This window comes from Amia ocellicauda, chromosome 3, assembly GCF_036373705.1.
Source record: "Amia ocellicauda isolate fAmiCal2 chromosome 3, fAmiCal2.hap1, whole genome shotgun sequence".
Taxonomy (NCBI): domain Eukaryota; kingdom Metazoa; phylum Chordata; class Actinopteri; order Amiiformes; family Amiidae; genus Amia; species Amia ocellicauda.
In genome coordinates this window covers 21,294,359-21,317,443 of record NC_089852.1, presented here as the reverse complement: position 1 = coordinate 21,317,443, position 23,085 = coordinate 21,294,359, and the positions used below count along the sequence as shown (strand labels likewise).

The 23,085-nt window shown below is 41.0% G+C and overlaps 1 protein-coding gene across 1 annotated transcript; it reads right to left on the bottom strand.

The window, feature by feature from the left end:
* Nucleotides 1–3,812: 3,812 nt before the first annotated feature.
* Nucleotides 3,813–22,405, bottom strand: LOC136740511 (neurexophilin-1). The gene is made up of 2 exons (XM_066698443.1): nt 21,961–22,405; nt 3,813–6,620 (listed from the first exon to the last, which is right to left on the bottom strand). Exons 1-2 carry the CDS (start codon nt 22,012–22,014, stop codon nt 5,871–5,873), a joined length of 804 nt encoding a protein of 267 aa, XP_066554540.1. The 5' UTR covers nt 22,015–22,405; the 3' UTR covers nt 3,813–5,870.
* Between the last annotated feature and the right edge of the window lie 680 nt (nt 22,406–23,085).

Here is a 23,085-nt window from a genome sequence, read left to right as displayed (position 1 = left end):
TTCCAGGAAAATACAGGATTGCAGCAAAACCAGCCTCCACAATTGTCCAGGGAGATAACTGGTGTCAAAAAACTCTGTGGGGTGGGGATGTGAAAGCACAGATTGCTTCAAGGTGGACCTGTGTTTTGCCCTGCACCCAGCCCCACCTCCACTCTGCTGACGGAGATTGAAGTAACCCGCCTCACCTTGTCAAAGATTAGAAAACACCTGGCGCCCCCCTCCTCCACCTTGAGTTAATTCAGAAAGCACAATGAACAAACTATTCTAGGTGGGAACTTTATTGTGCTTGGAACAACATACCCTCGAGTGCTGCTGCTTGAGATGGCTCTATGTAATCATCTTCTTCCTTTTCCATTTTTTTTTTCCTTTTTCTCCTTGTCTGTGATCAGATCTGCGCTGTGGCAATCCTGCTTCACGCTGCCAGTTATAGCTGGGGCCCTGTATTTGAACCGTGAAGATTAGCCTGCCTCCCAACCAGCATGAGTCTAATAAAACATTACATTAATGACCAGGATCCTGTACGCCCGAGCTCAGCCGGAAAGCAGTGAGGCCTCAGCGTAGCAAGCGATGTCTATCCAAATAAAAGAAACAAACACAGAAACAATAAAAACAAAACTGTAACATAAACAGGATAACAATATTCTCTGCGCATGTGTGGAGGCCAAGCCCAATATCTCTTCTTGAATGTGCTGAACATCCTCAATTGACCTGGACATGTTTCATAGTTTGTTTGCCATATTTTCAGGTCTTCCTGTAGAACAACACTGCTCCTGTATCACTAAGGGCTTTTGAATTCAATTTGTTTGACACACAGCCTAAAGAATGATTTATGCATTTCTGTATGTGGCAGCCAGTGTGCAAGTTGCAGGGATCCTTTGCAATGATTAATGCAAAAAAAAAAAAAAAAAGGTGACCAGTTGTAAATGCCTTCCACCAATTAATCATGAAATATCGATTTCCTCTTTTGTTTACACATTTCGTTTTGTCTGGGCAACGAATAATGATGCTCGAATATGTAATTAAATCTCAAAATACCGCTTGGACTAAGTCTTGCAAACACAAAAGATCCTTTGCTTATTTTGTTCACTGTTTGTCATCCAGAAGCAGAGAGAGTGTCTAGTAACATGTTGTGGAAAGGCCTGCTCTAAGTGATTTATTTTCATATCTGTACATTTTGGTGTTAGGCTAATTAACTGCCATGTCTAAATGAAATGAAGATTTGGATGCTTAAAATCCACAGTGGAAAAAGAAGGAAAATCCCCATTTATCAAACTATCGAACAGTCAAAATTTGCTAATGGTCTTATTTTTATATTGAGCTGGTTTTAAAGAGTAAAATTTACATTAAAATAAAGCATTGAAATTAGATTACTTGTGTGTCTGGTCTAGGGTTAAAGTTCCCAGTAAACTTAGGCCATTGTTATAGTCAGGGATGCATTTCAACTGACTTAACTCAATAGGGTGTAGATTTGTATGCACCTATCTTGAAATTCTGGTGTTCTTCTGGTCTAAAATTGTTGTGGTCTCTTAAAACCGGAGTGATATGGGATCTACATTGGCTCCCTATCTGAGCGCGAATAGATTTTAAAATTCTCTGTATGGTGTATGAAGCCCTAAATGGAATAGGTCCAGTCTATCTTAAAGCAATGTGTAATGTTTGATCCACTACTAGGGTGCTGTGCTCTAACGGGTCACTCCGTATTTCCCCTCCTAGGTTCTCTAGAGTTGGTTTTGGAGGCCGTACTGTTGAAGCTCGAGCAGCATTGCTATGGAATGTGCTGCCTGTAGATATCGGGGTCTCCTCTAGCCTATGGAGGTTTAGGAAACAATTGAAAATGTGGTTATTTAGAGGAGCATTTACATTATCATGTTGTAGCTGAATACTGACAGGACAAACCTGTGTACAATGAGATGTATTGATATGTTTAAACTTTTATTATGTTTTTTTACTATATTATTGTTTTTATATGAATGTATTTTGTATGGCGCGGGTGGCACTAGAAATTGAATAATAAATAAATAAATAAAATGGGGTAACCTACTGAAGAAGTACAATTTTGCATTACCTGAGGTTTCTTCATTTGACCCTGCAATGTAGTGTCACGGGTCACATTAAACATTCTGGTTCTGATGTAGGTGTGAGTTTAATTAATTTTCATCCCTGTATGAAGCGAAGATGTTCAGTGCTACAGTGCAATGGTTGGGAAACACTGATCTAGAGTTTTTTTGTTTTGTTTTTTAAGAATTACATCTTATGCCTCCTTTAGGGCTTCCTTAAGTGTAAGCTTGTATTGCCTGTACACTAAATTGTGTGTTTTTAAAAAAATAGCACAAGGAGTATTCCAAGAACTGTAAGATAATTGCTCCTGGAATGTTAGCCTCTGGTTTTGCTTAACACTTCATCCGGCTTCTGCGATTACGATCAAAGCACTCAGATTTGCTAGTCACTGCCCAGAGTTTGCTATTCTTCCCTTGTGATGGATCGCTGGCCTCTCCGCACATCATTGGTCAATATGGACTTGTTTCAGTGGCTCTCGGAGCAAATTAGCCACCAACCATTTCTTCTCCACATTTGTTTCTAATTTGTGTATCTTCCTGCTTAGCAAGAAACAGGGTATTTCTGAAACGAGAATTCCCGGTGATGCACCAGTAAGTTTTTGCAGGAGTCGATTCTGCTCGCAATACTGAGCTGAAGGAGAGGAGGGGGTAGCAGGGTGGGTGGGTAGCACTTCTGGCTTGAAAAAACACAAGATGGGATTTGTGTACATTAACAGGAGCAGTGCACCTGCCATTTATACAAAATCCAGTCAGCATTCAAATCCAGGCATTTGGATTAATCCCCCTCCCCTCTTTCAGTTCTAATTGACTGCAAACAAAATAAAGAGGAAGGGGGAGAACGTTTTTAATTGAAACACGGCTAATAATCATTTGATCACATAAACAAAAGAACAATGGAAGCGCTACTTAATTAAAACACCTTATCTTTCAGTCTAGGTAAGTGCATCTAGAATCTTCATATATAGCATGAGTTACACAGTATATATTAAAGCCACCCCCATGTTCTTCAGCCAGAGAAGCACAATATCCTGGATCACATCATCAAAATCATTTATCCAGCCCTACACAGCTCAATAACAGTTAGTGAAACCATCTTTTTCATCTCTCTACTTGTCCTTACATCCTTCAATAGCTCACAATCCACCTTCGGGAAAAACGATTGGGTGACGTATCTTTGTCACCGCTGTGGGTAACTGCAGTGACATCGGCAACTGCAGGTGATGCAGTCTCTTATTCTGCCCAGGCGCCTCACAGCTCTAGGCCACGATAACGATCCGAATGAAAGCCTACTGCTTTGCAGACATGCATCTGCAAAAGCCACAGCCTGAGCCAGTAAGGAGGTCTTTCATCTCTACTTAAAAAGAGATGGAGAACAGGGACCTTCTCCGATTACATGAGAAAAGTGCTTAAAGAATACAGTCATGACCTTCCAATGCAACAAGATTTGAAATACATCCAACAAGCTTTTGGTTTATAGTAAGCCCGTGTATTTTTATGGCTGAATCAGATGTGGCTGTGACACTCCAGAGCTTTGATCAGTCGTTTATCTGCCCCCCAGTCTCCCCCCCCCCCCCATGCTGCCTTTTCCTTTTAAAATACATTTGTAAGTTTCTGCCTATAGGGACACTGACATCAGCATCCTGGGAGAACGTGGGTTTCAGTGTGAGAGTGGTGCCTGTGCAAGTAAGCGTATTAGGGAGCACGTAATAGTTATTTAACCCCCTTAGCCAATCAGAAAACATGGCAAATAACCAGAGCTTAAACTATTAAGAGTGCAGCAGTGCTTTCGTACATCAGACCGTTCCGTGGGGGAAGTAGCCTGTTGGGCAGGATTTCATCTTCGGAGATTGGACCCCAAGATCACTTTTTCAGAAATGCAGCCCTGAGCTGAAATTTACTTAACATCATGTTCATTTAAATTATTATTATTATTAGTAGTAGTTGTAGTAGTAGTGGGTTCCTGAGTGAACATTGATACAGGGGCACTAATGCATTGGGATGAGGCATTTACCAAGAAGACAATTCTTAAGTCACTTAAGATTTGCACAACCTTTCAATTCTTGTTTAGATGTGTTTTATTTCTTTATTTCTTTATAGCAATTGAACACATGGGAATCTCCACACAATTTTAGACTATTTCTTACACAGGATTTCTGTACAAAGATTAAAACTGATCTGGTTATCCAAACATACTTCAGCTCCTCTTGCTGTTCGTAGACAATCATCACATTAGGACATTATTGTTTGATGATGGCTGATTACAACTTGAAAGGCAGGCAGACCAGCAACGAATCAACAGTAAGAAACACAGAACCCTTAACCACACACAAAGTTGCATCAGCTTTCCCCGGGATTGCCACCGGTGAGCTCTCATGGATACACATTCAGGAAGGCAGAGTTTCATCAAAAGGTTCCAGATTGTTCCACCACTCTTAAGACCTTGTTGGATTCTTGGTCATATCCATGCAAGGTCCCACATCTACAGCCAACCAAATGGTTTTGGCACTCAGGGTCAGTATTTTGCAGCTTTTGGCAATTCTGTGTATTCTGCTTCACACAGGAGAAAATAAATAACAAGGGTCAACATCTACAACCCATCTCTTGACTTTCCATTGCAGGACACAGCAATTTGAGTGAACTGTCTACTCCCTGCAAATAAGAGTTATGGTGTCTGACGAGCTGCTGGTGGTTGTGGGGTGGGGGGGCGGGTCTTGGTGGGATTTCTCAACTGGTATGGGAGAGATGTATCTGGGGAGAGGTTTCAAACTGCAATCTTTGAGGGATTTGTGTTTCTGAGTACTTATTTTTCACCTGAAGTAGCAGATATTCCTCTGAATGAATTCACCTACTTCAGTCGCACACCTGTATGACTGTTTTCTCAGGAACAAATGGTGTCTTAGTTGAGCCTGAACTCTACTGAGGGCTGAAAACATCAGCAGAGGTCCAGTTCCACCATGCAAGAATGTCATCAGAGCACATTGTGCCCACATGCTTTCAGGAGTTAACCAGGCTGGAGTTGGGGTTGGGGTTGGAGTCTGACATCCATTGCAAAAGCACAGATCCCCACTTACAGTTGGAAGACTAGTTAACTTCATGTTAGATGTAGTGGCTGGGAAGTGTTGGAAGCATGGCCAGGGAAATTATACATTTTTTGGGGGGTGGGGGGGATGTGGAAAATGAGAGAGAGATGCACACTATCTTTCTTACCAAATCTAATCCAGGCCTTTGTTGTGCCTTCACATCCGTCTTTATAACTTTTTTTTGTCTATTGATGTACTGTAGGAAAGAGTGGAACTTCTGTAAACTTTCCCATGAGCTCTCATGTTTTACTGGCATCACCTAATTGTGTAATTGGAATGCAGGGCTTACTTTATCTGGAATGTGAGAGAAGAATCACAATAATAATAATAATAATAAAAATAAAGAAATGCCTCCTTTCTTGTCATACTTTGAATCACTTAAAGGGGAAAACTATTTGATCCTGCCATATCTTAATATCATCCATATCATCATAACTGATGAAATGAAGTCACTTTTTCACAGAGTAACAGGGGGGGAATGCATTAAGAAAAAGGAAAGACCCTGTTGGACTAGAAATGGATTTTAAAAAAAAGGCAGTACAGGGGAACTGTGCAGACTTGACTATGAATTTTAACCTTGAGCAGAGCAGGGGGAAAATACAAGAAAGAAAATAAACAAAAGAAAGAACCTGAACCTCTTTCAGCTCAGCCCTGATTGAAAGCAGTAGGATTTCCCAGACCCATCCCGGTGTCTCGAACTCCCCCAGCTTGCATCACCTCCCTGGCCACCCCATTATCCCGATGGGAGATAGGGCATCTCGTTGTGGTAATTGTAGTCAGGGCACACTTTCTGGACCAGGCGGTAGTCCGTGCTGTAGAAGGAGATATAGATGCAGATGACCTTAAATGGCTTGGAGCAGATCCAGGACACATGGCTCTGGGTCTGTTCCTGGAAGCAGGTCTTGGAGGGGTCGTAGTTGCAGAGCGAGGTCTTCTTGTTACGGTCCACCTTCTCGTAGTCCACCCGGCAGTTGAAGATCTTGGAGTCCTTGGGATGGACCACGCTCTGGCGCTCCAGGTCAAACTCCACAGCTTTTACGGGTGGCACCAGGCTAACCGAGATGTTGCCCTGGCCGGTGGAGTTGTGCCGGAAGTAGACGCTGAAGGTGCCATTGCCATGGTCCACAATCTTGCCTGTTATCAGCAGGTTGAGGCGCACCGTCTTGATGTTGGAGTAGAAGTCCCCCCAGCCGAACATCTTCTTAAACTTGCCCGTCTTGACAATGGGCCTCCGCTTGACCCGGGACACCGAGTCGGGCCGGAGGTCGCTCCCCAGCATCTCCCAGAATTCCTGCTTAGAGAAGGGCACAGGCGAGCGGTAGGGCAGCTCCAGGGAGGTGGTGTTGGCCGCCCGGCTCTTGGTGTGCTGCATCCAGCGTCCCAGAGGAGACAGGCCCTGGCTGCCAAGGACGCCCACTGACTTGGGCCGCTCATTCTCCACGTTTTTGTGGCTTTGGGAAGTGTCTTGCTGTCCAAGAGCCAACTGCAAAAGAAGAAGGAACAGAAAATAAAACAATGGACTCTTCTGCCTTAACGATACTGGCAAGTCTTTTTTTTTTTAATCAATGCTTCCTAAACAAGGGTCCTCAGACACAGCCCTCCCTGGGGAAAAAAACAACAACATTTTCAACCCCGAGATAATGCAGTTTGTGCACATGTTCACTGCCCTTAAAACTGTCTCCCATGTGCTCCAAATCTTAAAAACACTTGAAACACTTCAACACTTTACCTGTGTTTGTGCAAAATGTGCATAACTAACCCTAAAAAAACTAAACTGATATAAATAAATCAATAAAATGCAGTAAATGAGCGGGTTGTGTTTTTGTCCTCCCAGCCATATTCATTTTTGAAAGTGTTATTTTGCAGAACTTTGCCTAGGGCAGGCTAGGCTGATTATAGCACACTGAGGTGCCAAGGGGCCCCTCTCTCCCACGGGGGCTGACTGCACATTGCTGCTTGTTCTGACACCATCTCTCTGCTAGAGGCACAGACCCACACCTCTGGGAGGACCGCTGAGAGGTGAGCTCTTTCAAAACACAGAGGAGCTCTGGGACTGTGTGTGTTCAAACTCATTTTGTCATTACTTCAGGTTAGCTTGTACATCTCTATACCACTCTTTGCCATTGTTCTCTACCATTGCAAGACATGTGCAGAACCCATCCCACTCAACAGAACATGGCCTCTTCCACTGTTCAATAGGTGGTTGAGGACCCTACTGTTTGCAGCAGATGGTGCGATATTTTAATATACTCACACGTACCCACAGCAAGCTACATTTGCAGCTTATCCCCCTGACACATCTTTAAAAACATAATGAAATATGCTATGTATAGTTGTAGTCATAAGTCACATCCTTTTATTTGGTGATGTGTTTACTAAACTGTACTTTTGTAATGCCTCAATGGTACTTTTGCAGAACTTACTGATTCAGCCTAGGGAAAACTTAAGATTCCAGATGCCACCTTGTCTGAACTCAGATATAGCATGTAAGCTTTGGACTACCACTCCACAGTAGTCAATGCAAAGCTGAACTTCACAATGAATGATAACTGCTTTTCATTGCTTGGTGTCTGATCTGCTCTCCTTCTGAATTTGAATCAATTCTAACAATAATGCACCTACCTGCTGTTCAAATTACATAGGTGAACTATGCCTGTAATTGCCCATCTTAATCAACACCCATCCCATATCTCTATGTTGTTTCCACATTTGTTTTGACACTTGGCAGAAATGAAAATAAATAAAATACATAAAAAAGTACCATAAATATTAGTCGCATACAATCCTAATAACATATTTGTGAATGCACTGTTCTGTGTGTCAGAGTTCCCAGTGAGAACAGATGTTCTAGGAGAGCTGTCAGAAACACTTGCAAATTCCCTGCTACTTTTTTGTGCCACACTCTGGTCTGGACAGGGGTTTCTGACCTTCAGTTATTGCTAAATTCACAGTCACAAATGAAAAAATCAAAGCCCCAACACACGCCAGTGTTAAGGTGCAGCGGGGGTGATTTGTGGGTGGAATGATTTAAGTCTTATAATGTCCACGCTTGAGTGGAGAAACAATTATCACTTTGAGAAAGGGAAGGCGTCCAAACTCCTTGTACAATTAGGGCTTTTGATGTTTTAATTAAAAATCCCAATCAGCTGGGGCTCAAAGTCGTTAGATCTTAAAGGAGAGCAGAAGAATAAAAAAAAACTCAGTGTTCAACGTAGGCCAAGTACTTCAGCTGATTCAAAAAATCTATTTTATTTTTATTAATATATAATAAATAGAGTCTAGAAGTAATGGAAAATTACTCTCTGGTAATGATCTGTTAGCAGGTAAGCTTTTTTTTCTGATACAGGCTAAAGTGCGTTGGTTTAAAAGGTGGTCTTTTATGAGGTAAAAGTACCAGAACTGATTGCAGATGCATTCAAAACAGTCAACTATTTGAGTATGGAGAAGTCTGTGAAGTACTGCATGGACTATTTTACAAGTACAGATACCAGTAGAGCCTATAGCTGTTTGCAATGTAGATTCTAGAAGGAATGCCCTGGAAATCAGATCTTTAATTTCTTCCCTTTTTTTGTTCTTTTCTTTATTTAATTAATACAAATCAAGAGCTAGAAGGTACTGTGATGTAAATCTATTCAGACATTCATATTTCAGGATAAATGTGCCATGAGACAAGATTGTGATGACAAATGTATGCCTCCTGTTCATCCTAAAGATGCTATGCGGGATTTATTTATTTATTTATTTTAGTTGCCATCACTGCCATATTGCACTGGGCAATGCCTAATACAGCGTAGCCAGTCTGGCTGTCCTTGCTAATTTGGCACCTGAGTGGCAGGTAGCCAATATCGTCTCTCTTAACCTTGCAGTTTTAAAATGTAAGAATTTACATAAATAAATAAATGACCTTAAGATATTTGGTGCAGTGAAGATTTTGTTACTTTTTACACAGCTGTGGTCAGTGATAGATTGCATTGGATGTAATTTCAATCATCAATCCTGAAATGCAATAGCTAGAGAGTATAGAAGCATTGCCGAACCTTGCCTGAATCAAATTCTATTGTAATCACCCAGCACTTCTCCATCCATGTGCCACGTCTCAGCTGTATAAGTTGCTGCCTCAACCCTTGCCTGCTGCACAAACTCAAGCTACTGTAATAGTTTCTGCTCCGTTGCGTGCTTGGAGTTATATGGCACACAAGTCACATATCAGGAAAGCTGCAAAGTAGCCAGACTTAACATCTCCTGGCCTTTTTCTTTTTAAGGTTGCATCTTTGCTCACCATTTCGGCAAAACATAGTCTAAGAAGCATTCCCACTGTGGAAGTGCACTGAGCTGGAGAGAAAAGGCATGCAAACTTGGGCTGCATTATACACTCAGGTCTGGTCCAGTCTCACCACCATGGTGGTTTGGCTCGATGGTGTTATTGAGCCTTCTCAAAGTGTGGGGAGCTAGTCAAAGAAGCTTTAGAGATGGGAGGTGTCCATTTATCTACACCTTTGAAATAGAACAACTAAAGCCAGTTTCTATCCAGAGGTGTAAGGAAGGGACTGTTTTGGCTGATCCTCTGAGCTATCTAGCACACCAATATCCAGGCGCCCGTATGAAAGAGGAAATTGACACCAGCTGCAGTCTCTTAACACACCTTGCTGGTATTTGCAATGGCAATGAGGGTAAAGCCTGTGGTCCCATGAATATATTTGCTGCTACACTTAGCTTTGCAAATGACAGGCTGAGCAGCCACCACGCCGGGGAGTCGCCGCAGAACAGATAAGAGTGAGGAAATGAATTTGCAGTACAGTTCGGCTGATATAATCTGCTCCTCGAATCTAATAACAGAGGTTTATGCATTTGCCTTTTTCAGATATGTTGCTCTTGTGGCTTTGTGAATCTTCCTCCACAATGAAGAGGAAGAGGAAAAAGAAGAAGAAAAATAAGTAGATTAGATCATAACAAAGGAAAAAATATTTTTTCTTCACCATTTTCAAAAAACTCCCTTGTTTTAATATGACTGCCTCAACAATGCCAGAAGTAGGACTCCAAGGGAAATCCTACAAAGAATCCTAGCAGGAGAAATCAAATCAATTAAAAAGGACAATGGTGTGCGAAACGTGACCTAGGCACACATGGTCCTCCTGATTTACCCTCTCAGCGAAGGTAAAAGGTTAAATATGTGGATTTTCTATATTTATATTTATGTGTATATCTTTAGTCTTTGAGTCACTCAGGATTGCTGAAGGGCTTATCTCTATTGTGACTCAAATGCTCAGAAAGAGCTCGGGGCTCCTGATGCGAAACAGTGAGCGACTGTGACCACGTCAGACAGAGCAAGCACTTTCACTGCCTGATAGGAAGTACCTGCCCTGCTAAAATGTTGAATGTGCAAAGACTTCAGGAAAACGTGAGCAAACACGGAGAAGTGGGCCTCGCTAGGGGCTCATTAAGTTAATGGGCTTTGTTGTTCAAAATTGTTAGTGGGCTTTTTGGAAGTTTAAATATGTATAAAAAAGGCAATTTAGCGGAAAAAGTTAAGAAAATACATTAGAGAAGGGGAAAAGCTGACCCATTTGAAAAACGAATTTAAGTGGGCAGCGGTGTGGAGTAGTGGTTAAGGCCCTGGACTCTGGAACAGAGGGTTGTGGGTTCAATGGGGACACTGCTGTTGTACTGTTGAGCAAGGTACTATACCTAGACTGCTCCAGTAAAAACAGTATAAATTGGTAATTGTATGTAAAAAAAACATAAGTTATATATGATAACAATTGTAAGTCACCCTGGAAAACAGTGTCTACTAAGAATTGTAATATTATTATTAATTTATTAGCATAGCCCTTATCCAGGGCGCTTAGTTTACACAAGACACATTTCAAAGCATTACAAGAGTGTAGTAACACAATCGGTACAAAATATAATAAGCATACGTCCTAGTACATTCCTAGGATTGTGCTCAAGGGAGGGGAAGACAGTGTAGGTGTCGCAGTAACACAGTGGAAGTGCTAACAATACATAAGTATTATAAGTATACTATTATTATAATAATGATTTTGTCTTCATATGGGGCTATGATAACTTCAAGTTGCTATTTAATATATATACTCCGTGAAGCACCTTATGGGACTGGCAGATGATGTGCTACAATATGAGGTCTGTGCCCTGGGCTTTGAATTGGTGTCTTACTGACCATATTTGCATATGGTTTATGCTTAATCCAGAAGAGACGCTCTGGTCACCGGCAACCTGCTTATTTAGTGGCATCCTGGATTAAGTCCTGATGAGGAGGAGCGCTGCCTATCCTTCACATGTCCTTCTGCAGCCTTGCTCCCATTTCCCGGATAAATAGAGGAGTGTCTGGAATTCTATATTAACCAAAGCGAGCGTGTGCTGCCCACGTCTCAGGATGTGCAGCCAAGCGTCTTGTGGAACATTCTGACTTTGTGCATCCAGGTGGAAACCCCGATTTTTTTAATATATTTTTTTTAAATTATAGGGATTCACCTAGTAGAAGTGGAATCTGTTGGTTACAGCGCATGGAGTGCCGGGGCTGTTCGCACTCGTTTGCAAGCGTGCGGGACACCTTCAACACCTCTGTGAAAGACAGCACACCTTCACTTTACATAGGATCACACACGAGTCCTACGTGCAGTAGAGTTGTGTACTTTTCAGGCTTTTCACTTTTTTCCTGTGTTTCTAGTAAGGAGGACCCACTTTGGGATTTGTGTTTCCAAGACTGCGAGGCATCTCCTCTCAGACAAAACAGAGGGCAACTTGCACCCTAGTATTCAGTGTCTCACAAGGGCTTCTTTTCAAGATGGCATACAAAAGTCAAACCAGTGGAATTCTCTCGGGTTAATTTAAAGACAACACAATGCTGACGTTAGCTGCTACAATTACTTATTTTGTGCCAGTTGTAGAGCTTTAAAATACATTTAAATCTTAGTAAAAAGCCTGATTTCAACCAAACACGGCATTATATTGTTTATGACATGACATCTCTTTCATGCTGACCAATACTGGGAGATATTTTGTCCTAGTTGTACAGGGATGAAATATTTGGTATTCATATCAGAATGTCCGGTTTTCCAGAAGCACTAAATCATGACACTCGTTTTGAATGCAGGGATTTATTGAGACTGATTCTGCTAATGGTTTATGCACAAACATATACATAAGAGTGTGACTCACGTCTGGAAAATTTGATTGTGTAAGAGAGGACTGTCAATTGTTTTTGGTGGCTGGTGATTCCACAGTGTGGGAAGATACTGATCTATGTATAGCTAATATGTATATATTACATTGTAATCATCACCCTAAATGTTATTATTATTATATTTAATTATGATCATCTGGCCTAGACCTCTTAAAAATTTGACTGGATTTTTGCATTGTGCCTGTGATATCACCACGTGGCAATGTATTGTCAACTAATCACATGACTGTTATTTCCTTAGATTTTTTTTTTTCTTTCAATATACAAAATTGCAAGTATGTACATATCAATTGATTCAATGATCAACATTTGCAGATTAACAAATACTGACATTTTTTCTGGGCAGTAGTTGTTCAATAGCCCGGTACCCCACTAACCGGATTTGTCTACCTTAATATGACATAAATGTTTAATTAAAAGCTCAAATGCTTTGCAATTTGTAAAATATTCAACACGTTTCCCCTCCGTGTAGTAATAATGGGCTTTTGGTCGATGATTTCTTGTTTCATCATGCAATTAAAACTAGAAATTGCTGCCCTTTAGCTAATTATTACAATAGAAATGGGGGGGGGGGGTTGGGGGGAATGGTACTAATTTCACAAGAAACATGCTGTTTGACTTTGAATTAATAATTTATGTTGGATTTAATCGGCTCATTACAGTGCATTGGGCTGCAAATGAGAAAATTTAGACTCCACAACACACTTGGCAATTTGTCACCTTATGAACATCCAGTTAAAGCACACTGACCCATGGAATTCATCTCTCTATTCCTGCTCCCACAGACTGATCTTCCACAACACACACATCACCCCATGCAAACTCATCCATATACACACTACAAACCCCTACTGCTCCGTTATAACACCCTGCTGTTTGTTCCAGGGTGGCTGGCAAGGAAAGCTAGGATCTCAGACCTGTCCGAGGGGCCGAACGACTCTCTCTGATTCAGTGCTAATAAAGTGGCTATTGATCAGTACACCTCATCTCATAGCAACTCCCTGACTTCATGACTTACCCTTTTCATTACTCCTAAAAATATCTCTCGGAGATACAAATTGTTCAGCATGCTGTGGTTTGGGGCCTGACCCTCACCAGAGCCTGTCATCATGTCAGATATAATCCGCCTATATCTGCCTTCCTCTCCACCCCTAAAAGACTTGAACCCATGATCCCTTTGCTTACTGTTAAGGCTTTGAAAGGCTAGGAGTATGCCATTCTGGCCCCTGGAGGGGGCACTCTGCTCAGGCCCATCCAACCACCTTCCCACCCCTGAAAATCTCTCTCTCTCCATTTGTTTCTTATTTCACTGACACCACATTTGTCCTCGTATGAAAAAAAAAAATTAACTCTCACTTTGAAATCAACATGGTGTTTCTGAATCAATCAAGTATCTCAGACACACCCAGGGAGAAATAAGATGACACACAATATTGTCTCACACAAACTGCAGCAGGACACATGAACGTTGTTTTTGTGTTTTTTTCTGGGCCGCACATGTTAAAGTTAGGGGATTATATGATCTATAAATAGATATTGGCTATGCAGTAAAGAGTATTTATTTAATAATTAAGGACACGTGATTTCAAATCTAATTTTGCCTGCTGTTTCATCAGTTTTCCCTTTGACTGAATATGGGCTTGATGAGGTTTGACTAGCTTATGTTTCCTATTCCCACACATTTTTGATTCAAATGGAATATGGAAATGCGTAATAGGTGTTTGAAATTGGAGGCGACAGCTTTCTTTAACACCTTTAGTATTTGCGCTGATGCATTAGTGATCTAGAAACAGCAGGCAGGTGTTGAAATTGGTGATGATATCTTATAGTTGATACAAAGCTACTCAGAACCATGTTCCTGTTCTTGATTAATCTCTGGTTCTGATTTGATTGATTGATCGATTGGAGAATTATTCCATTAGTAGCTCCTAACTGTTTATAACTTGGCCTTCTTTTAAAATTTTCCTACTCTGTTTAAAAGTGGGCAACCTGCGACCCTTATGCAGCCATCTCCTGGTAGAGATGATGGCAGTGCTGTAGAGAGATATTGGCATGATCAGAGCAGAGGTCAGCCACCCTGTCCTGGAAAATCCCAGTCCTGCCGCTTTGGTAAGTGATTAAATGGTCAGTGAGCAGATACCTGGGAAACATGTCATCTTGTGTTAATTAATCAATCCATTAAGTCGTTAAGCACTCAGCTGTTATTAAATCCAGAGCACGTTGTGGATGCAGCTGTGGACCCTTGGCCTAGGGGGTCAGATGAGGTCCAACCAAAGCAAGAGCAGTCACTGGCTGACAGCAAGGCAGTCTGGAAAAGCTGAGAGGTCAAGCTGAGGTGAATGTACAGTTTCAGTCCTCCTTTTCAATTTATTAGTCTTCCCAAGCACTGTGGGAAGTGGCATTGACATCCCAGCCTCTTACACTACAAATCACTGCACCCACACAGGGTTTACTAACAGAAGACACTGGGTAAATGTTTTGGACTCTGTATGCTACCAAATAGTGGGACCTGGGATAAGAAATACTGCACCAGAAGACTAGCCCCTAGTTACATGGGTATTTGTAGAGTCTTGAAAAGAACATGGGGATTCATCACCTAAGCCCTATTGCTTTCTACACCTTAAGACCCCCTCAGTGATTGACAGGTGTTGTATTTTTTTTATCTAAGCAATGCCACCACTACAGTGGCTGCAACATAGCATCCCCCACCTGGTATTGAACCTATGAACCCTTGAACCCTTTGTTCCAGAGTCCAGAGCCCTAAGCACTCCTCCACACTGCAGCCTATGCTCCAGTGTTGCTGCTTTTAGCTTTTACCTTCTTAAACTTGAGATTGCAATTATCTAATTCATACATACATATAGCTAATCTATTTGCTCAATTGGAAAAAAAAACGTATTATATGTTATCAATAAGACCCAGAGGGAAGTTTTACATTTGACAATTTAATTCAATAATTAGACCAATTAAGAGTTCATGTGAAATGGAAAGACTTGGAAAACACTACCTGGCACAGCTGAAACACATGGAAATACAGCCAGTGTTTCCCATCTCCACATCATCGTAAGGATGGAGGAGCCTGAGAGAACGAAGATGAGTAAACAGACTCATTCCTGGGGCCAAGGGCAAGACATTTTAAGTTCCTCAGCCGGTCCTCATATTTGTCGTCTTAAGCAACAACAGCTGAAAAGAGACAGTTGGAGTGTTTTTAAGGGAAAGGACTAATGTTGATCCCATTTCATTTCAATGCAAGTGTACAAAGTAGGAAGGCAAAGGCATAGACAAAAAGTTAATAACGGTTGCATCGGTACTAGAAACATTGTCCAAGCACAAACAAAATATGAAGGCTTGAAAAACAATTGGCAAACCCTACTGTGGGGAATTAAGGTTTTTTAGGATAGAGTCACCATAATCGTTCCATTTTCTTGTGTTCGAATGGATTGAGTGTAGGGGTGTTTACCTTGAAGCTGAAGACCAGACCTCTATAATAAAAGCTTGAGACTGACAGTTGCAAAGAATAGGTCAAAACAGTTGGGCATCTTCCAATCAGGCTGAACAAAACTAACTCCTGACTGAAGTATGTAAAGAGTAAACTAATTACAGGTTATGAAACTGATCAGATGGTGTAATACTTTGAATGATAAGACTGGTATCAAAACAGTACAGGACTGGGAATGAAGAGGAACAGAGCCTCAAATTTGGGTAAAGTGTAATTGGCATTGACAGGCAGTCAGCATTTTAATTTAACCCCAGTCTTAGCCTATATCACTGATGCTTCATTCTTGTATTATATTTCTAAGACCTTGCTTGCTAACATTCTCATACTGACCTTCCTGTTTTAGAAATGACTAACGGCCCATTTTCAACCTACAGTCAACTTCGGCTGAAAATAAACATGTCCCTTGTGACGGAATAAACACTGAGCGCAGTCATGATCCGGCACTAAGAGATTACTGCAGGCAGAGCGCCGGAGAGCAGACACCCTGGACCAGTCGCTGGCTGAAAGTATTGAAATCTCAAAAAGTAACACTTTTAAAATTAGAGTCTAGTTTAATTAAACATGAATTTACATGTGGTTTCCTATCAAGTTCCTAATGAATTCATATGAATTAAAAGCGTTGATGTATTATTCCACATTGAAGCTTACTATTGCCCTAATTCAGCCCAAATTCTTCATCACACACTTTTCTGGTTGCACTTTATGATAATGTCTCATGTACTTCAACTGAGTTCTGATGTTGATCACATGTATAAACCTTAACCCCAAACCTAGTCCGTAACCCTATCCCTAACCCTGACCCTCACCTTGGTATACAGGTGATTAACAGCAGAACTCAGATTAAGTGGTATTCATACACCAAATCATTAAGTATCAGTACCCATTATTTTAAAGCATGACCTCTTAATGTGCCACCACACAAGCAGTATAATAAAAATAAAAAAAGTATAAGTAGTTGTCTTTGGCGTTAATTTTGAGATTTAATCCTAGCCTTTATTTTCTATGGGGTGTTTGGGTCCTTGGGTTTATATGCTTTGAATGGTCTCCAATTTCCAAGGAGGATCCCTCAAAACCCCTGTAATGTTGCTTTCAGATCGATTGATTTTAGAATAATTAAAAGACTTGGGGAAAAACACAAAAACAATCTTGTGAGGATAAACAGCAGCAGGGCCCCACTTGCTAATCCAAGCAGGTCTTCTAGGTCTTTAAAACAACACAGCTTTAATACCTGGCAAAGGTGTTAAGAGCTTCTAATTAAGCAAATAATCAAATCAGTTGAGTAATTCAGAGCTCAGACAGAAAGAAAAGCACAAGACCTTGAGGACAGGATTTGCTCCTGATACAAATTATCATCAGAAGAGCAGTAAAGCATAATATTGTTTGTGATGACAAATTGTATAAGCATTCCTCTTTAAGGAGGAACACGGTCAGTCTTGGTAAAAACACATAAACAACAACTACAAAAGGAAGAATCTGAATTGGCTATTGATTAAGATGAAATTACATTAACATTAAGTGAATGCAACATGATTCAATTTGCTTTGGTTTTACTAATGCCTTAGACAAGAGTATGTTTTGTTTTATTATTTTTTAACACTATAATGACCGTAAACACACAGCCAGATTTGACCTTAAAAATCTCATCAGCCCAGAGTACTTCCAACAATAAAGCATTTTCTATAGAGATGGGTAATCATGTTCCCTACAAACAAATAGCTTTTCTCCCATTGTTCCTTCCTCAGTTTTACTTCACTGGGATTTCCAGGTGACTGACAAGTTATATAAAAGTGCAATTCTAGTCAAGGTCTAAGTGCAGAGGCATGAATGGCCTTCCAACTAATAATCTGGTTATTGCAATTCTCAGACTAACCTTAGTTACATTCGGATTTCTCTCAATTAACCTCCCCCACAATGTTCTCACAGGCTTCCTATTCTGATGGGACCAATGGCTGTACAACCAGGACAATGTTAAACAGCCAGAACAATAATATTAATAATAATATTTGTTGGGGGAAAAGGGGCAGCAGTAGGGTATTGTCCTTGGCATTAGTCACGTCCTGCAAGCTGACAATCTAGATAAATATCCATGCCAATGGACTGTGAACACGAGGTTCTGTTTCTGTGAAGGGTGAGTAAAGAATTTACTGACAGGACATAACAGGAGATATTAGAACTATAACTGCCAGCTTTGTCGATGGATGCTCTCTGTAGCTGTGAGTCACACACCTCTATCAGGTCTCCCTACCCCAGTTTAGTAGATCTGATCTGATCGCCACTCATGATCTTAGACAATCTCCTTTGTTTTGTTACAGTTTTAGTACATAAGATGTATATACTCTGAAGCCACACACTTGTGTAAGCAATCATTACAAATTTAGTTTCACATTTATGAAAAAAAACCAACTAAAAACACACATGACAAATAGACACTCACATGGGATAAGAAAACAAGCAAAGCAAACTAATTGGTACAGTAAGCTTTTAATGTTTTTGTGTGTTTGTCTCTCCAATGGTAGCACCTTCAGCATATGCTATTCAAGTTGATGAGATATGCTTCACCTAGCTGTGAGGCTCTGGGCTTCTTTGTGACTTTGTGTCCCTACCCAGTGATGGTATTTTTTAGTAAGGTCTTCATTGTTCCAAAACTATTTTTGATGTTATATTTAGCTATCTTGGGAAATTAACATCTGAAGACATGCATCCACAAAGAAAGATTCCCAACCCACATTGAAAGAATGTGGAACAAGTCAGAAATGAAATAGCAGGGACGTGGAGATGAACAGCTTCATTGTCAACAGTAGTCTTCCTCCAGTGAGACAGACAGAGAAAATCCTTTAGCAGAATTTCGCCTTACAGTCAAGCTGTGCCTTGTTTAATGTTGGGAAAACTGCATAATAAGGATCTGCTCTTATGTATTAATCATGAATAACTAACTAATACAACTTAAATAACTTATTAATTGCACTGAGATTAATCATTGTCAGGAACCTAATGCATTATCCATGAATTTCGAAGTCAGCTCCATATTGTGCTGTTAAGCTCTTTAACGTGCGTCTACAGTGCAAATACAGCAATGAATTAATGAGCAAGTATGCCGTATATAAAATAATTACCTAATTAACCCATTTTTTACACAGTCATGAGTAATTCAGATAAGCAAGCCTTTGCGTACTGGCAGCTCCTTCATCCGCTGTTACTCCGGGGCTTTTCCGCTTACATTGTGTGATTCACACTGCTGGACTGTACATTGTTGAAATGCGTGCCACAACGTGTAATGTGGGGAAAATCTAATTTACTTGACTCAAACTGTAATTGCCACCATTATTTTATCAGTCCTAATAAAATAAACAACGTTGACAGGGATAAGGATAAGGGTTTGCAACATAACGCAACGCACAAAACACAGCTACCACAAGAGAGTCGTGGTAACTTTCCTCTGTACAATAATATACACCACTGACAGTTATACGTTTGCAGGGTATTACTTTTCACATGAAAGGCCTCTGTATTACATTTTACATTTTTAAAAGCAAAGCCTTGGGTTTCTTCTTCTTACTGTTGTTTTCTTTTTCGTTTTTCCAATATCCCTGGTCATTCAACTGTTGAGTTTGGGTCTCCAGATAGAGTTAATGTTACAAGTGTAAAATAAAATGTTTTCCCCGCTTAGCCCTCAGCGGGAAAACAATCGCCAATTTTTCACAATTGGTTACTTGTACACAATGTCATTGCCAAGCAGTGAAAGGCAATTGAGTCTGAAATATCGCCCAAGCCTCAGGGCCGGGCTGTCCATTGCGGGTAGTTGATGCACTGGAATAGGGGGACAGTCTGGGCAGTCTCATACGAAATCTCAGATACCGAAAAGTCTTTAGGAAATATACTAGTATTTTTCTTCACATCAAACAAACATATCACACAATGTATAGGTGTGTGGCTGTCACACAGTGTTTCAATTAGACTAATACAATGTGGATAGCATGACTGATCATTTGTCCGATACAGACACAGTGAAACGGGAGTGCGTGTGATTTGACTGTTTAAACACCTCGCTGCGTGCTGTAGCTCAGATTTCAGTCTCGGGATTCGCCCTAATAAAAGATCATGAAAACTAACAGCGGAATCTAACGGTACCAGTTGGAAAATCCGCCAGTGCTTAATGAATACAGCTCTAGCATGACTTCAGCAGCTCCAGATGTATTCGTTTTTAACTTATTGATTTGCAGATGCTTTCCCCCCCCCACCCCCTCACTGACAAAACCCCGAAAGAAAAACTGAAACACGCAAATCGCATAAACCCCACCATAGAGTGTTTCGCGCAATCCTATAGATTTGCTTTTAAAAATCAGTAAAACAATGTGCAGATCGATCCCCGCTAATAACTTGCTGCTGTTGCTCCGGCTGAGCCTCCAGCTGTATTGATCCGAATGAGCGACACTAGAGAGACGACACTGAAGTGCACAATCCTGAACGGTGTCAAGTCCAAAAAGGTTGATCTCAACGTTGGAAATACAGGTATATGTCAGTGTGCGTCATATGAAGGTGTTTTCTTGACCTGTGTTCACACTTAGTTGATTTTTTTTTTTACATTAATGTAGTGTACATTAGTGTGTCGTGCCGGGAGGGCGGGTAACATTTCTGTCCCGTTGAGCGTCAAGGATAACTATCCACCTGACTTCTATCTAGCAGTCACTGAGCAGAAACCACCTCTGATATTAATACGAGTTGTTGTCGAGCAATATTGGCTACTATAACTTACTACTACTATATATATATGCATATGAGAGGTGATTTGGCGTCACCTCTATTTGTTTTTGAGCGAAAACAGATGTTCCAAAGCACAGCTGCAATTACCTGCAAACAAGCTGACAGTAATTAAGGCTTGGAGGGTAATTATTATTCATTTAACTACAGGGAGGGCTGTAACATGCACTGTCGTGAATTTGAAAGCAATTTATTTCAGACATAAATGTGCCTATACATTCCCGGTGTCTTATTACAGAAGCCACATTGCAATACGCGGTTAATCCATTTTCTCTGTACTTATCGAACAGCAGAAAACAACACGTTTCCTCGAAAATCCGGGTTCCTAGGTCCAGAGCTAACCAGGACGTTAAATGACAAGACACTGGTATTTCCACCCGTGACCCATCTATGAATTACTGACGACTCAATACATTATGTTTTCATTATTTTATTGCCGCTGTGTGAATGTGTTAGTAAGACATTTATGTTGTATGTTGGTTACAAATGATGGAAATAAATAGCGGATCTGAAGTCTATCCCCTATAAAACGAATATAATAAAACGGAGCTAATCTAATCGTTTTAACCAATAATACGAAGAAGAAGAAGAAGAATTCATTATTGGTTAAGTGTAATAACGTGTAGCTACTCCAAGTGTTGATATGAGAATTAGGAACGTTTTCACTACAAATGAAATGAACCCTAAGCTAATTTTCAGGATATTTTCCATGTTCTATATTATTATTATTATTATTATTATTATTATTATTATTATTATTATTATTATTATTATTATTATTATTAAGATTGCAACAATAGAAAAAGTTGTACTCTGTTAGTATACGTATACAAATGAAACACTAAATAATGTTCTTATGTATATGCAGAGAATCTTCCACGGAACGCACAATTCGATGTACTAGTGTGTTCATTGTATTGGATGTCAATTAAGTAAACTTTGTAGTAACTACGCCATGTTTAAATAGCAGAAGACGCAGAAGTACTATGACTCTGATTAAGACGTATTAAAACAACTTTTTTCTCCGAGCGAGTTTATGAACTTGACATTGACCTCTCGATGCCTCTTCGGTGACTTTACATGGAAACGACAGAAACGACCGACTCCACAGTCTAACATCAGTTGCTTTAAAGAAGACGAGGATGAACGGACTTGAACCGAGGATGCTGGAATCACATGTGCAGTGCAAATGTCGCCTGGGCTTTAGGATAAGCCACAGTTCTTACAGACACGATCAACGCACAGGACTTGACTCCTAGATGCACGAAGTAGCGCTACTGTGTCCTACAATGTTATTTGTAACGAGTCCAGCATTTTACAGAAGCCAAAGCAAGAACTAGGCTAACTTTCCTTCTCTCTTACCAGGCACGCAGTCCCGTTGAGAAGCAGCAAGACGAACCAGCGGCTGGACCGCATCTTAACGGCGTGTTGTGTCCCTCAGATGGTCAAAGCCCGTCTTCATCTAGGAAGAGAGAGGTCCTCCTCTACAGTAACTCGCCATTCTACAGCAGGGTCCCATATCCAAAGCCTGGCAACGTCGCTAGCACATATTAAACCATCTATCATTTCCCGCTGCTTGTGACGCCAAACGGGTCTTGGAGATCCATAGGTGTGGGGAGAAAAGCACAATCCAGGGGTAAGAGTCGGTTTGCCCGTTTAGAGAGCAACGAAAGCTAACCAAAAACCTCGTATCATAACCAATCTCCGCTTAAATGGAGATACTTTACTTCCACCCAGAGCACCTACAGAGTGCGCACCCGGTACCCTTCACACGCACTGACTGGAGCCTACAGCCTGACATGCCCGTTAAGATCTCTCTCTCTCTCTCTCTCTCTCTCTCTCTCTCTCTCTCTCTCTCTCTCTCTCTCTCTCTCTCTCTCTCTCTCTCTCTCTCTCTCTCTCCCCCACCCCCCCTACCCACTCCCCGTATCTCAGTGTAACATCTAATGACTATCGCATAGGGTACCTGGTGAGGAGCAGACTTCACATTAGACCAATACTGTATCACGTCTATGGAAATAATGTCTTGCAATCCCGTCCTTGCCGACCGAAGTCAGTCAACGGTCACAATCTGAACTGACCCTCACTTTTCCCCGATAGACGAGCTTCAACCCAGAACCAGTGGAAGTAGAGATGCTCTTCAGCCAGACAGGCGTGTCACCAGCTTTCTGTCTCCTGGGAAGTGTAGATAGAGATTGCTAACCAGATCTATGCCAGCAGGTTTTCTATAGCTTTTCTTCTGCCAGTTGAAAAAGGGCTACAGAATATAAGCTGCATGTTAGGGGGTGAGGCATTCACACATGAAATAGCTTTCCCCCGGTTGTAGATATCACCACGTTTAGGTAGTATCAAAGTTTGCTGATGTGTGACTGTATGGGGTAATTCCATGTGCTGGAAAATTAAATGACGAAAGGGGTCCCCCATTAAATGCATAGACTCACAGGGACGTGGGCAGCTCTATTTGATCTCATATAGTTGCACACGATT

Coding starts and splice junctions, on each gene's coding strand:
- LOC136740511 (XM_066698443.1), bottom strand. CDS start 22,014: ATGCGGTCCAGCCGCTGGTTCGTCTTGCTGCTTCTCAACGGGACTGCG. Junction 6,621..21,960: donor TCAACGGGACTGCGTGCCTG/GTAAGAGAGAAG, acceptor CTTCTTTTGCAG/TTGGCTCTTGGACAGCAAGA.